Here is a 15,494-nt window from a genome sequence, read left to right on the forward strand (position 1 = left end):
TGTGCAATACCTCAAATGAGATAAAATATGTGAAGCTTGATTATTAAAAGAGGTTTAACTATTCCAAACTTTTTGTTAATTTATTTAGACTGTGTTCTGGGTTAAATTTTGCTAATCAGCTTTCCTGTATTCTTTTTGGTTAAAATGTGTTGATTATTTCTCTTTATTGAACAGTTAATTCTTCTGCTTGAAAAATTTATAGTTTTAGAAATTCATTAATATTTGTCTTGCAATGTTAAGTTGCTTTTCCCACTATTCCCCCAATGATATATCCATTTAAAGCCTGTTTTATCTTGAAGTACTAGTTTTTTTTTGTTTTTGCTTTTGTTTTTGTTTTTGTTTTAATTTCATCAACTGGGGAAAAACAGAGACTTCTAGGCTTTATGCCTCCAATCTTTCCTGGACAGACATTTATTTATGACTGTCCATAAAGGCAGAAAAGAAAAGCATGTGAAATTACTCTGGAAATAAACTCAGCAAATATGAATTCCAACTTGAATTGTTAGGGCAATGAATGCTTATGTTGTGCTGGGATTTATTTGATTTTTAAACACCTGAGCCTAGGTAGGCAGAAAGTGTATCCTGTAAAGGAATTCCTTCGAGACTCTTTGGTGCTCTTTGGGTACCACAGTGCATATATTAGGACCGACTTTCTAATGAAGTACAAATTCATGAACGGATTTCCACTATCGAGCTAACCACAGCTCTAAGAAGGAATTTATAAGGTAACAGGAGGTAGAAAGGACTCTTCTTCCAAAGTGGCAATTGCCATTTTTTCACTTCAGTAAGTCAACAGGATATTGAACCCATCAATTCCTTCCATTTAAGACTTCATTGCCCTTCTCCAGGATACATTAATCTGCATTTCCTTAGCCACGCCTGAAAGTCTGAAAATAGAGCAGAGTGCTCTATTTAAAATTGTGAATAGAAATCATATAGGTCTATTCTTTAATCCTTTAATTGTTGAGGTAATTAAAACGGGCTTGGTGGCAGTGTCGAAAGAAATCTTTGAGCATAATCCTTTAAGTATCAACCTCACTAATTTCTCAAAAGGTGAGTTTGGAATTTATCAAGTATTGATTTAGTTAAACAAAAGGGAAAAGTTATACCTCCTTGTTTGGATTTGGAATTTGTAGACTAAATCCGGTCTAATGATTTTTACAGGATTCTTTTTCATAATTGAGTACTATTCTTTTACTTTTCTAGCCTCGGAGGAAGGCAGATCTAGATTTGTCCTGGGTAAATGCATTTCAACCCCAAGTACTTTCTCGGCCCTTTAAAACGAAGTAAAAAGCTTTTTCAACTCCTAGAAACCTTTGTTATTCAAATAATCATTCAGTTTTAGGAGGAGGCCTTTTTGGGCACCAAAGAGGCTAGTTCCTTTCTCTGGTTTTCTTTATAGACAAAGCAGAAGACTGGATTTTCCAGTTCCGAGACAACCGAGAAGTCAAAAATGGGAGCTCTCCAGGAACTTGGTTCTGAAGATCAGTCCGTAACTTTATGCTATCAAGTGAACGGGTCTTGTCCTCGAACCCTGCATCCTCTGGGCGTCCAGCTGATCATATACCTGGCCTGTGCCATAGGTATGTTGATTACCGTCCTGGGGAACCTGCTTGTGGTGTTTTCTGTGTCCTATTTTAAAGCTCTCCATACTCCTACCAATTTCTTGCTGCTCTCCCTAGCACTGGCTGACATGTTTCTTGGGCTCCTAGTGCTTCCATTCAGTACAGTTCGTTCCGTAGAAAGCTGCTGGTTCTTTGGGGATTTCCTCTGTAGGCTGCACACATACCTTGACACTCTATTCTGCCTTACCTCCATTTTCCACCTGTGTTTTATTTCCATTGATCGCCATTGTGCTATCTGTGACCCCCTGCTTTATCCTACCAAGTTCACTGTCAAGGTGGCATTCAGATACATAGTGGTGGGCTGGGGGCTTCCTGCAGCATATACTGCCTTCTTCCTCTACAGCGATGTGGTGGAGGAAGGACTGAGCATGTTATTGGATGAGATGCCGTGTGTGGGCAGCTGTCAGCTTCTGTTCAATAAATTCTGGGGCTGGTTGAACTTCCCTGTGTTCTTCTTTCCTTGTGTCATTATGATTAGTCTGTATGTGAAGATCTTCATTGTGGCCAACAGGCAGGCCAAGCAGATCAGCAGCATGAGCAAGGGTGCAGGTACCTCTTCAGGTCAGACTGGAGCCTCTAAGAGAGAGAGGAAAGCAGCAAAGACTCTGGGGATAGCAGTGGGCATTTACCTCCTATGTTGGCTGCCATTTACCATTGATACATTGGTTGACAGCCTTCTCAACTTCATCACCCCACCTCTAGTCTTTGATATTTTCATCTGGTTTGCTTACTTCAACTCAGCATGCAATCCTTTAATCTATGTCTTTTCCTATAGGTGGTTCAGGAAAGCTATAAAACTTGTTCTCAGTAGGGAGGTCTTTTCCCCTAGAACTCCTACTATTGATTTGTACCAAGACTGACCAATCTTCCCTAAAAGAGGGATCAGGTCATATATTGGTAAAAGAGAGTCACAGAACATTTATGACTAGAAGAGAGAATTTTGGAACTGGGAACAGGGAAAGAAAGATTCTGAAATTAGAGACAAGGTTAGCTTTCATTTTCCTTCCATAAAATTTCTGCAAGAGTGAAGGTAAAAAAGGTGGAAAAAAAGGTTATGTTATTAGAATGTCAACTAGACAAAATAAACAGAGAATTGATCATCTGACTTTTTTTTTCTCTCTCCTTTTCAAAGATCTGGTGTATGATAATAAAAATCATTCATTGACTGGAAGTCAGGAAACCTCCTTCTAGGCCTGGTTTTGCCAAGAACTGTGTCACTTTGAACAAGCTGATTTATCTTTCTGCTCATAATTTCTCACTAGACAATGAAATACTATTCCAATTTAATTTTTTTAATGAAATATTTAACCTTCTAACACATGGAAAGTAATGTGCTAGGTCCCAGGAACACAAAAATAAATAAGACACAGATCTTGTTCTTAAGGAACTTTTAATCCAATATGGGGGAAAGACTTGAAAAAAAAGTGAAAAGAAGAAATATAAACCAAAATGTTTTGAGAAATTTGAATAAGAAAAGAGAATGTCACTTTTACTTGGTAGGCTGGTGAGGTGAGAAAAGGTTTGTGAGACATTATGGAGGAGGCAACAGCTCTCAATAGCTATGATTCTAAATTGATGAGGTTTTCTGTAGGCACTCTAGTGCTTTATAGTCTAATTTCTTTACTCAAGTTTTTTGTATGCCTCTTTTCTAAAATATTCATTTTAAAACTCATCTTTTTCTATTTAGTAGGAACCCAGTATGATTGTTAAAACCAATGATTTTGGAGTAAAAGTCAGCTTCTTCCTACATTTTCTTCTCACCATCAGGCAATTTCTCTAATTAAGTAGGTACTTCCCAATTTTTAAAGACACTCCATCTTTTTATTAATTACAAGATTATTAATTAAACTGGAAAGCAGGTAAGACATTTTATATAACCAATTTTTAGTCACATTGTCAGTTTAAATTTTGTTTTTTTCTTTAAACTTTCATTTTACAATTTGTCTAACAAAGGAAAAAAAACAACACTATTACACAATTTGGCAATCCCCCTTATAATCCCAAGCATTAAAATCACATTTCTGTTCAAAATTAAACAAACCTTCCTCTTCATTGGGGAATTAAAAAATGGTACTTCCTATTTAAAATTCATACCTACACACACACACACACACACACACACACACACACACACATTTCTCATGACTTTTTAGGTAAATGAAGATTATGTTTATTTTTTCTGATTCCTAACTTTTTTTTTTTTTTAACCTTGTTTCAGGTTTGAGAGATTCTATTCTTCCCATTCTAACTTTTGTTTTTGCTTTTTTTTTAAATTAAGTTTTGTACATCATGAATAAGATTTTGGTACACCAAGATCACAGATTTATAGTTAAATGGGATTTTAAAAAAAGGGTTTGTTGTTTGTCAAATATACTTTTTTTTTTTAAACAATCTTCATCTTTTTTCAGCAGCCTTGGAAACTTTTGATCACCCTCTTTTCCGAGGTCTTTTCTCTTCTCTATGCTTTTGTGATACTAATTTCATCTAGTTCTCATTCCTTCTGATCCATACCTTCTCAGATTCCTTTGCTAATCCTTTTTCAAGGTCATAACTACTAACTGTGTATGTGCCCCAAAGTTTTGTCCTGAGGCTTCTTTTTTCCCTTTATGCTACTTTGCTTAGTGATTTCATCATTTTTTCATGGGTTAATTTATCATCTTTTTGCATATAATTCCTACCTCCCAGAGTTATTGTGAAGATAAAATATGATAATGTTTCTACAATTCTTCACAAACTTTTAAATGCTGTATAAATGTTATTATATATCCTTGCTATGTGATGCTGAGAGACTATGCATTATAAAAGAATTGATGATGTGAAGAGGGTAATCCTTGGGAGTTTCTGATATTTTGATAATTATAAAGTTATCTACTTTTGATAGTCCCTTACTTATTTTTCAAACTCATTCTCAGATAAAGGAAAATTCATGTTTTGGGGCACAAGATTATATACACTCAAATAGCAATTATAATTTAAAGTGACAAAGATGATTCTTGGGAAGGCTATGGGGAAAGGGAACATGTAGTTATACTGTTGGTAGAATAATTGATATAATCTTTTTGTGGAGCAATCTGGCAATATGTGACAAAGTATAATCTCAGCATCATTTTTACTAAAGCTAAATATAAAGGATATTAAATGAGAAGAAAAATGTATGAAAAATTTATTCGTAGCAACTTTATGAGAACAAGAGTTTGGAAAAAACACATTATACAAATAAAGAATAGATGGTTTAATTGTACTATATTGTTGATGAATAGAATTATTGCTATGCCTTAAATATTACAAGTAGGAAATATGGAAAGATGATCAAAATGTTATACAGGAAAAAATAATTTCACAACTTGTAAAACTCACAGCAAAAATATTATAAATACATAGATACAAAATATATCTAAAAAGAAATAAAGAAAAGTAAGATATTTTATTATATAAATGATTATATTCTTCTTAACACATATAGTTTGGGATTTGGGGTTTTATTTTTAAAATTTTGATTTGCTTATTTGTTAATTTTGTTGAGATTATTATTACTTATATATTTATTAACAATGAATTAATTAGGTAGGGGCTCCTCTTTATGTGACAACTATGTTATACCCAGATTTGTAGTGCAATTTGAGTTATCTATTCAAATCTACCTGCCCCCAACTCAGTGATTCTGCATCATGAAAAAATTATGGCATATGAATGTAATAGCATGCTCTTGGGGTATACATAATGTTGAAAGGATTGATTTCAGAGAAATCTGAAAAGACTCCAATTAACTGATAGAGTTAAGTGAGCAGAATCAGATGTACAATTTATATAAGATCAGCAGTATAAAAACAAAAAACTTTGAAAGCCATAAGTACTCTGACCAATTCAATGATTAACAGTGACTCCAAAGGAGTAGCCTGCTACTCATCTCCTGATGGAAAAGTGATGGATTCATGATAAAAAATGAAAGCATATATATATTTATCATGGTTAGTGTTTTGCTTGACTGCATATTTGCTATAAAGTTTTCATTTTTTCATTTTTTTCCTCCAGTGGGATTGCAGGAGGCAGTAAAGGGAAAAAAAGAGTATTATCATTTTTTAAAATGCAATTTTATTTAGAAAAAAATACATTAGCCTGAATTTCCTTTTTCACTAAAAATTTCTATGATCTTGGGGCTAGTCGGATTAGATGATCAGCAAGATCTCTTCCAGCTCTTTTAATCTGTGAATAAATAACATTTTTTTTTCAGACTATATATATATTCAAATGTTTTAAGGAGAGTGCAGAGTTTGGGTATTTTAGAGAAGAGTGTCTTCTCTGTTATTCCCCCAAGTTATAGCACATGGAGACCTGTCTTAACTGTCAATGAATAAACCTGGTGATGGTCATCAGGGAATATATTTGCACAAATTTTGGACCTGGTCAATGTGTAGAAATTTGCATTGTTCACCTGTGAATATTTATGATAATTTTATTTATTTAATAGCCAGGGGTCACTTTAGGTAATAGATAATAAACATATATGAAAAATGCATTGAATTTTTAAAAAATAAAATCAATCATGAAGATTTTCATAAATTATTGAAAAGGAAAGTAAGCAGAGCCAGGAAAGCAATACAATCAATGTATATACCAACAACCACCATAAAATTGTGTTGAAAATTTGTTAGCCAAAAAAAAAAAAAATCCCCCACAACCTGTGTCTTCAAAAAGAACTATAAGAAGACATTTCCACCCGTTCCTTTACAGGATTCATGGGTGTGGAACTTTTTATAGACTCCTTCAACACCCCAATCATCAAGCAAAGAAACAATAAGCCAGATATATACTAATCAAATCCTCAAGATGAAACTATATTTGCATAAGGATGGAATCTTAAGAATCAAGAACATCAGAGTCCTTTAATTCTTAAAAGACTTATTCTGCACTATCGCTTTATTAGCCTATCTTTGTATTTTGAGCATTCATTGTAGTGTTTAGCACTTAGCCAGTGCTTTTAGGGTAATAAACATTATTAATTCTATGGGAGAATCATCCAAGGAAAAATTCAAAAAGGATGGTCCTTTGGATTATATATTGGAAGAAGCTTGGGATTCTGATAGCAAATTAGAGAGGCAAAACAACAGCCAAGATAGATTGTCCAGACAATTACAAGTCATTCAAAGGAATATTTTAATGAGTTAAATACTAATGAATATAATATATATGAAAAGGTCAATCCAGGGTCAAACCTCATTCCACAACAGAAAGTTATTATAGGAAAATATCTGCATAAATATGATATGCTTAGAAACAATGTTAGAGCATGTTTAGACTTAATTTCAACATAGACTCTCCCTAGGGAAGAAACTTCTTGAGTATGATATTTATAGGAAACCCTTTATTTATCATTAAAACCATAGATTATATATACTACAAAAAGACCTTAAGTCTAAGCAAAATAACAAATATTTCAGCAACAATTCATGCCCTACTGTATACCAAAAAAAAATTTAGGAGAAACCTTTCACAAATGTAATGACTATGGAAAAGCCTGCAAATAGAAGAAATACTGAAAAACAAGATAATTCATATTGTAGAGAAAAGCTTTGGATGTAAAGAATGTGGGAAAGCTCTTGGCAATAATCATAGCCTATCTCAGCATCAAATAATTCATACTAGAAAGAAATCATTTGAATATAATAAAAAGTGTTAAAGCTGTTAGTAATAAATGAAGTCTAACTGAACATCATATAGCTCATGAATGACTGGAATTATATAAATGTAATACATGTGAAAAACCTTAATCTGGCATGCAAGCCTCCATGAACATGGAAAGAAGCCCTTTGTATATAAGGAATGTGGGAAAGCCTTCATCAAAGAGGTATATCTTTTTAGACATAAGGTAATTCATACTGGAGAAAAGCCCTTGGGAAAAAGAAAGCTTTTAGGAACTACTCTTTATGTAACAACTGAAAATTCATGTGAGGGAGAAGCAACATAAATGTAGAGAATATAAGAAAGCCTTCAAATAAAAGACATACCTTGAAATTCATAAAATAATTTAAAATGAAGAGAAGCCCTTTAATGTAATGAATGTGGGAAAGCCTTCAGGAACAAGATATACCTTAATATACATAATACTTAATATTGAAAAAAAAACCCAAACCTAGAAATGGAATGTGTGGGAATGAGTGCAAGCTTTCAAGTAGGTAGAAGGCACAGCTGTAGAAACATAAGATTGGATGTAATGAATATGGGAAAATCTTCAGCAGTAAATACCACTTATATCAACATTAAACAATTCGTCTTGGAGAGAAACTTTATAAATGTAATGAAAGTGGGGAAGCCTTCAGCATGATTGGCTGCTTTCAAACACAATCTGGAGAGAAACATTTTGAATGCAATGAATGTAGGAAAGGCTCAGGTATAGATAGATAGATAAGGTTTTTTTTTTATGATATCAAAAGAGTCATACTGAAGAGAAATATAAATATAGAGAAGTTTTTAAGTGGTTCATCTCTTACATAATATGAGATATTCATGCTAGAGAGAAACCCAATAAATGTCACATGGCAAACAAAGCCTTTAGCCAGAAGGGAAATCTTGAAATACATAGAAGAATCCATACTGAGGAATATGTAAATATGTAGGGAATATGGAAAAGTCTTTAGGTACAAAGGAAATTTTAATACACACAAGAAAATTTATATTGGACAGAAACACTTTGAGTGTAATGAAAGTGGAACAGCCTAGACAAATAAATTTTTTATATATAATAGAATTCATAGTTCATAAATACCCATTAAACATGAAATGAGGAAAATTTTCATTGCAAAAAATAATAGAAATTATATTAACAAGAAACCCAATAAATATGGCTTGGCCTTTGGTTAGAAGGGAAACCTTACTGAAAACTTATACTTAAGAGAAATGTTTTTAAGTGTAACAAATGTGGGAAAGCTTCCAAATGATGTAGAGATTTTAAGAAATATTAAAATCCATGCTGGAAAAAAATAACTTTCTAAATTTAAGAAGTTTGGAATAACCTTTAGGAAAAAAGAAAAATTTCATGTTGAAGGGAAATGTATTCAATATAGTGAATATACAAGTTTTGGAATGAAATAAAAAGATTAAAGTCTAAAAAAAAAGGGGCAACTAGGTGGATTAGTAAATAAAACACTGGCCCTGGAGTCAGAAGACCTGAGTTCAAATCCAGCCTTCAGATTCTTGATTGTTACTAGCTAAATGATCCTGAGCAAGTCACTTAACTCTAATTTTCTTACAAATAAAGTTGAGACCATCATGTTCAGATGCTATGGTATCCCTCCCAAACTACCTTTTAAAAAATTTAAGTATGATTATCCTCTTACATAGGAAAAGATTCAAAAGAATCTTATATTTATCTAAAGCAACACAGCTAGAATATGGTAAGTTCAAAACTGGACCTTAACTCTTTTGATGTCTAAATATTTTTAAAAAATCCAGTGCTGCTAAGATTCTATCAGGCTATACTGTACTGTGCAATGTAGTATTCCCCAAAGAAGAGTTAAACAAGGTTTCAACCTACATGGAACTAAGATGAACACAACTAAGTAGTTAGAGAAAAATATTATTATATTATATGATAATTTCTAGATGTATATTAGGAATTCAGAAAAAGGAAAGATAAGGAGTTGCCAGGAAATTCTTTATAGAGAAGAGAATAATTGAATTGGGCCTTAATGAATGGATAGAATTTATATGGGTTACAAAGTGATGGAAGCTGGGTTCAGAATACAACAGTATTAGTTTAGACACAAAATGAGGAAAGGATATGGTTTATATGGGGGAAACCAAATGACTAACCTGGAAGGGAGATGAAAGAAAGGGAAGAATTAAGATTATCAAGTATTGGGTTTGATTGGATTTGATATTGTAAAGGTATAGACTTCTCAAAAAATGTTAAAGAGAAATAAGAATTAAGGTACCAAGCAAAAGAGGTACCGAGGAGAATTTTGCTCTTTTCATCTTTACTTTTGTAGGATCTTTATGCAAAAAAAAAAATCCTATCTTTTATGTTCAAAGAAGTTATTTTTATATATTATGATATGTAGAAGACTTAATAATGATGAACTAGCCAAACAGAATCTTTTACTTATTAAGGTATAATTTGTCTACATTTAGAATATGACTACAGAAGTGAGTGACATATAACAACAGAATGAGTAGAGGATTTAAACAATGCTTTAAGAACAGGGGTGAGGTGTGTTATTGAGCCAGTTTTTATTGCCAGTTTAGGATTTCATTCTGTATAACTGACAGCTCAATACTTGGCATTAAAACTGAATATAATTAAAGGCTATCAGATGGTATTAGACTTGGAGTCAGGAATATCTGAGTTCAGATCCTGCCTCAGAAACTTATTAGCTGTATGACCTGGGAAAGTCAGTTTAACCTTCCTTTCTATAGTCTCCTCATCTGTAAAATGGGGATAATAACAGCATGTACCTGCCAGGGTAGTTGTGAGGATCAAATGAGCTAATATATATAAAGTGCTTTACAAATCTTAAAATACCATTTGAATGATAGCTATTATTCTAATTTTCTCTTCAAAATAGTTTTGTTAAAAGCAAGATGTATGTATTGTATTGAGGTAGAAATTTTGGGGTGGGGTGGGGGTTATTTTGTAACAAAAAGGCTGCCATATGAAAAAGGAGTTAAATTTCTTCTGCTTGAATTGAGTCAAATATTAGAAACAATGGGTAAAAATTCAGAGACACATTTTGTTTCAATACTAGGGTAAGATTAGGTGGTGCAATAGATAGAAAATTAGACTTGGAGCTAGAAAGACCTGAATTCAAATGTAGCCTCAGTCATTTAATATCAATGTAACCCTGGACAAATCACTTAGCCTCACTTTCCTTATTTATAAAATGACAATAAAAATAACAATTACATTCTAGGGATGTTGGGAATGTAAAATGAAATAATCTATGTAAAGGACTTTATGAGGCTTAAAGTACTACATAAAAGCTAGCTAGAGAAGAATACTAATTCTGGAGCTAGGGAGACCTGAGTTCAAATACAGCTTTAGATACTTACTAGTTGCATGATCCTAGGCAAATCACTTACTTTCCTTTTCAATCTTTCCAAATTTCCTCTTTCTAAAAATACTTCCTAAGGTTGCTATAAGGATCAAATGAGATAGTATTTGTAAAGAACTTTGCAAATTTTGAAGCAATACATAAATGCTTACTAAAGCTTTCTAACTATCAGAACCATCCAAAGTGGACTAGGTTACCTCTGGAAAATTCCTGGATGCAGGGGAGGTATAAGCAGAGGGTAAATACTTTTTACAGAATCTTGTATGAAGGAATCCTTGAATAGGGAAGGGTAAATCTATAACTCTGCTTCCAAGCAAAATATGGTGAAATAAATAATAACTTTGGCATTAGAAAACCTGGATTCATCCCTAGATCTTCCATTTTTATTCATTTGATTTTGGGGAAGTTACTTGCTATTGCTACACTTTTAAGCTGTTTATTACTGTCTCTTGACAGTCTTTGATTCCCAAAAGCTCCAAGTAGAGGTTGATAGAGGTATCAGATAGGATTTCAGTTGAAACTGAAATGAAAGTTGGGAAGGGAAAGGAAAAAAAAAATCCTAAACAAAAGGAAAGATTGAGTAAACCTGAAGATATAGAAATACATATGATGTTTCAGGAACATATTAGAAGTTTAGTTTAATGGTAGAAGTTTATTTAGGGCAATAGTTGAAAATATGAAGATATAGGTAATGTCCAGATTGTGGAGGGACTTAAATGCCTATCTTGTATGCTAACCATGTAATAATTTTTCTGTTAAATTTTTCACAAGTACACTTTGCTCTTTTTAACAATGAGGCGATTTGAGGCAATTCCAATAGACTTGTGATAGAAAGTGTCATCTGTATCCAGAGAGAGAATTATGGAGATTGTATGTGGATCAAAGTATAGTATTTTCACCTTTTAATTGTTGTTTATTTGCTTGCTTTCTTTTTCTTTCTCATTTTCCCCCCTTTGATATAATTTTTCTTTTTTTTCATTTTGGTAGTATTTTTTTTTTTTTTCTTTTCTTTTCTTCCCCCTCCTCCCCCCCACCCCCCAGGTAACTGGAGTTAAGTGACTTGCCTAGGGTCACACATCAGGAAGTGTTAAGTGTCTGAAGCTAGATTTGAACTCAGGTCCTCCTTACTTTAGGGCTGGTACTCTATCCATTGAGCCATCTAGCTGCCACCGATACAATTTTTCTTTATGAAGCATGACAAATATGGAAATATGTTTAGAAGAATTGCACATGTTTAAACTATATTGGATTGTTTGCTGTCTTGGAGACTGGGAAGGGAGAGCAAGGAAGAAAAATTTGAAACACAAGGTTTTGCAAAGGTGAATGTTGAAAATTATCTTTGCATATATTCCGAAAAATAAAATACTAGAAACAAAGAAAAAAGTTCACAACATCATAGATTTAGAGCTGAAAGTGATCTTAGATGTTACTTAGCTCTATTTTTACATTTTACAGATGAAGAAAATGTGGCTCAGAAAAGGTTAAATGATTTGTTCAAGTTAATGAAGATAGCAAGTCACAGAGCCAGAAATCATACTGAGGTTTGCTGTCTCTATGTTTAGGTCTCCTACTGTTCCTTGTTTGTTCCTTCTTATTGACATTTACTTTATACATCTTCTGAAAAGAAAATTCCTTATAATTATATGTATTTTCTATTGTGCTATTATCTAACCCAGGAATGCCTACTATTTGTTACCTGAATTTATTGAATGCTTTATAATTACTATTATAAAGTAATAAAAATGATGTCAAATGTTAAATGAAACACCTCAGAATAGAGTTGGATATTCTTTTTATTATATGAAAAGGGAAGTCTATAGAAACATATTAAAGACAATTTTGACAAAATAAACTAGTAAAAAGGATCAAAGACTCATCAAAAACAGATATGTCAAATAATTGATAATCCACACTTTAATTCCAGGAGGTAAAAAAAATATTTACTTACTGGATGACTGAAATGACAAAACAAATTGCATATCTTCAAAATGTCTCATAGTAATCCATACTAATCTCTGTCCCAGATTTATCTGTATTTTTTATTTTGACCATTTCACCCAAATAGCTGTTATTTACTTGTACTGAAGATAAATATTGATCATTTTATTCTGAAAAGAGAAGCTGAACAGATCACATAAGAAGAATGACAGACAATAGACTGATGTAATTAATAGCCAGGAGTCTGTGTGTAGTTGATATAAGGCTGAAAATCTGGTTGGACTATGGTCCAACTGTTCTGGCAGAAACTGACCCAGATCAAGTGAAAGCTAGCCCCCAAAAGGCTGAGCCTGAGAAAGAGAAAACAATGCTATAATAATTCACATAAAACAGGGAATGAGAAAAAAAAAAACTTAGAACAAGAGAGAATGGTGCTAGAGTAAATAAAATGGAAAATAGCTTCACTAGCTATTAGTGAGGTTTGGATTAGTGTAGAGATTAGTGTAGTGAGGTTTAGCTACAGAAAAAGAATCATTTAATCAGTAAGTACCATCTACATGCCAGGTATACTAAGTATTGTGAATACAAGTACAAAATTTAAAAAATTACCTATCTTCTAGTTATTCTATTCTAGGCAGAGGTGAAAATGGTAGTGGTAATGATAGGATACAAAATATTCAAAGATAAATTAATATAAGATGTATATACACATATATATGCATAGATATTATATATGTATACAATACAATTATGTATAGATATGTGTGTGTGTATGTGTGTGATAAAATGATGGGACTGGAGTGGCATTTACAACTTGGAGATTCAATAAAGGTGTAGCTGTGGTGGTTGAGCTGATGTTTTGAAGGGTGATGGTTAGGATTCCTAGGTACAGAGCTAAGAATGAAAACCATTAAAGGCATAGGTAGGCAGTGAATTCAACAACACAAAAGGCAGGAGAGGAATTTTTGTGTAAGGGAAATAATAAGTAGTTCAGCTTGACTGGACAGACTGTGTGAAATAAAATGTCAGTAGTCTGGAGGAAGAAAATGAACAATCCCCAAGGTAAATTTCATAGAGAATATGAGGCCCTTAGTTAATCTTCTATAAGATAAGCAGCAGTGATCAGGAAACACGCATATTCTTAGGCTCTAACTCCAATGATTCGGCCTAGTATAAAATGATTTCTTTTTTCCTCTTTTGAGTGATTATTTCTTTCTTATATCTTTCTCTCTATAATTATATAGCAATTGTTCATACATTTGGGAATTGGGAATATATGAGAATATATTATAAAATTCCTTATTCTAATCCTTTGCCTTGCTCAGAAAATAAATTTATGGTTGAAGAGCTATCTTGTAAGATTTTCCCAGTAACAATCAATTTTATTGCTTTTCTAAACCATGGGTAAAAGAAAGCATAAATTAAGGGGTTCATGGCTGAGTTATAATAAGCAAACCAACAAAGGATTTCATAAATATAGGCAGGGGTGATGAAGCCTAAGAATGCATCAATCAATGCATCAATAGAATAGGGTAACCATGAAATCAGAAATGCAATTACTGCAATACCCAGGGTTTTGGCTGCTTTTCTTTCCCTCTTAGACACTCTGGCTTTGTAACTCTCCGAGGATGAAGATTCCTTTTTGCTGCTTGTATTTTCAATCTTTCTAGCTTGGAATTTAGCTACAAGAAAAATCTTAGAGTAAAGTATGACAATAACAAGGGTGGGAATGAAGAACAACAAAAAATCTACCAGCACCCAATTTTGATTTACATAAACCTGACAAGTCCCTACACAGGTAAGAGCACTTATTAATTCCTCCAATCCATCATCATTGGCACCTGTGTAGAAAACAGAACCACTATAAGTAATAGGGATAATCCAAGAGAGAGCAATGCATAGCCCAGAAACATTCGCTGTGAACTTGGTTGGATAGATCAGAGGATCAGTGACAGCAATATATCTATCAATGGAGATGAAACACAGATGAAAGAGGGAAGCATAACAAAATGCTGTATCACCACAGCTATGAAATGTACAGAAAGTTTCTCCAAAATACCAGCAACTCTCCACCGATCTCACCATACTGAAGGGCATTACAGTGGCTCCCACTAAAAAGTCAGCACAAGACAAGGAGGCAATGAGAAAATTGGCTGGAGAATGCAGCTGCTTGAAATGAAAGATAGAAATCATTACCAGGAGGTTTCCAAATACTGCAAGCACAGCTCCAGAACCAAACACAGCATAGAGGATAATCCGAGGTCCTTGGGAATAGGGATTTTTAATACAGGATCCATTTACATTTTCAAAGCAGAGCTGTATAGCTGCTGGCTGAAACTCAGAGCTGCTATTCATAATTCTTCTTTTAGAAACCTGGAGTATCTGTGTTCTTGATGACCATAAAATTCTCACTTCTACAAAAAGACACATTACATTTAAGTTTAAATGAAATTTGTCAGTTATTTCTTAATTTTTAAAATTAATTTTTTAAAATGTAAATTAAATTTTATCAGCTTTATTAAATTTAAATTAAATTTATGTCCAAAAAATTCTCCCTATTACCTCATCCAAATGCTTTGTGATATTTTCCTGTTCAACTCCAAATTTTTATGTTTAATCACAAGAAGAACCTTTAATTATATTTTCTTTGTTTTCAGCAAATAAATGAGAATAAGATAAATTGTTAATTTGAGCAATCCACTTTGGATGTGCATAAATAGAAGAAATGCCATACCTGCTCCTATGACAGCATTTCTTCTTATCTTCTAGTTCTGTACCTTGAACAGCTTTTCTTTGTCAAAAAGCAAGGAGATATGACATGGTTATGCTGCTGCTGAATCACCTTTTATCAGAGTGGCCTCTCTTATTTTTGTCAGGTTATATT

The 15,494-nt window shown here is 33.0% G+C and overlaps 2 protein-coding genes across 2 annotated transcripts; one reads left to right on the forward strand and one right to left on the reverse strand.

Annotated features, from left to right (window-relative positions):
* The first annotated feature begins 1,453 nt into the window (after positions 1 to 1,453).
* On the forward strand, positions 1,454 to 2,485 carry TAAR5 (trace amine associated receptor 5). The gene has a single exon (XM_074265303.1). The coding sequence runs from the start codon at positions 1,454 to 1,456 to the stop codon at positions 2,483 to 2,485; it is 1,032 nt and encodes a 343-aa protein (XP_074121404.1).
* An 11,424-nt stretch (positions 2,486 to 13,909) lies between these two features.
* On the reverse strand, positions 13,910 to 14,965 carry LOC141541155 (trace amine-associated receptor 6-like). The gene has a single exon (XM_074265304.1). The coding sequence runs from the start codon at positions 14,963 to 14,965 to the stop codon at positions 13,910 to 13,912; it is 1,056 nt and encodes a 351-aa protein (XP_074121405.1).
* Between the last annotated feature and the right edge of the window lie 529 nt (positions 14,966 to 15,494).

Source organism: Sminthopsis crassicaudata, chromosome 4 (genome assembly GCF_048593235.1).
Source record: "Sminthopsis crassicaudata isolate SCR6 chromosome 4, ASM4859323v1, whole genome shotgun sequence".
Lineage (NCBI taxonomy): Eukaryota > Metazoa > Chordata > Mammalia > Dasyuromorphia > Dasyuridae > Sminthopsis > Sminthopsis crassicaudata.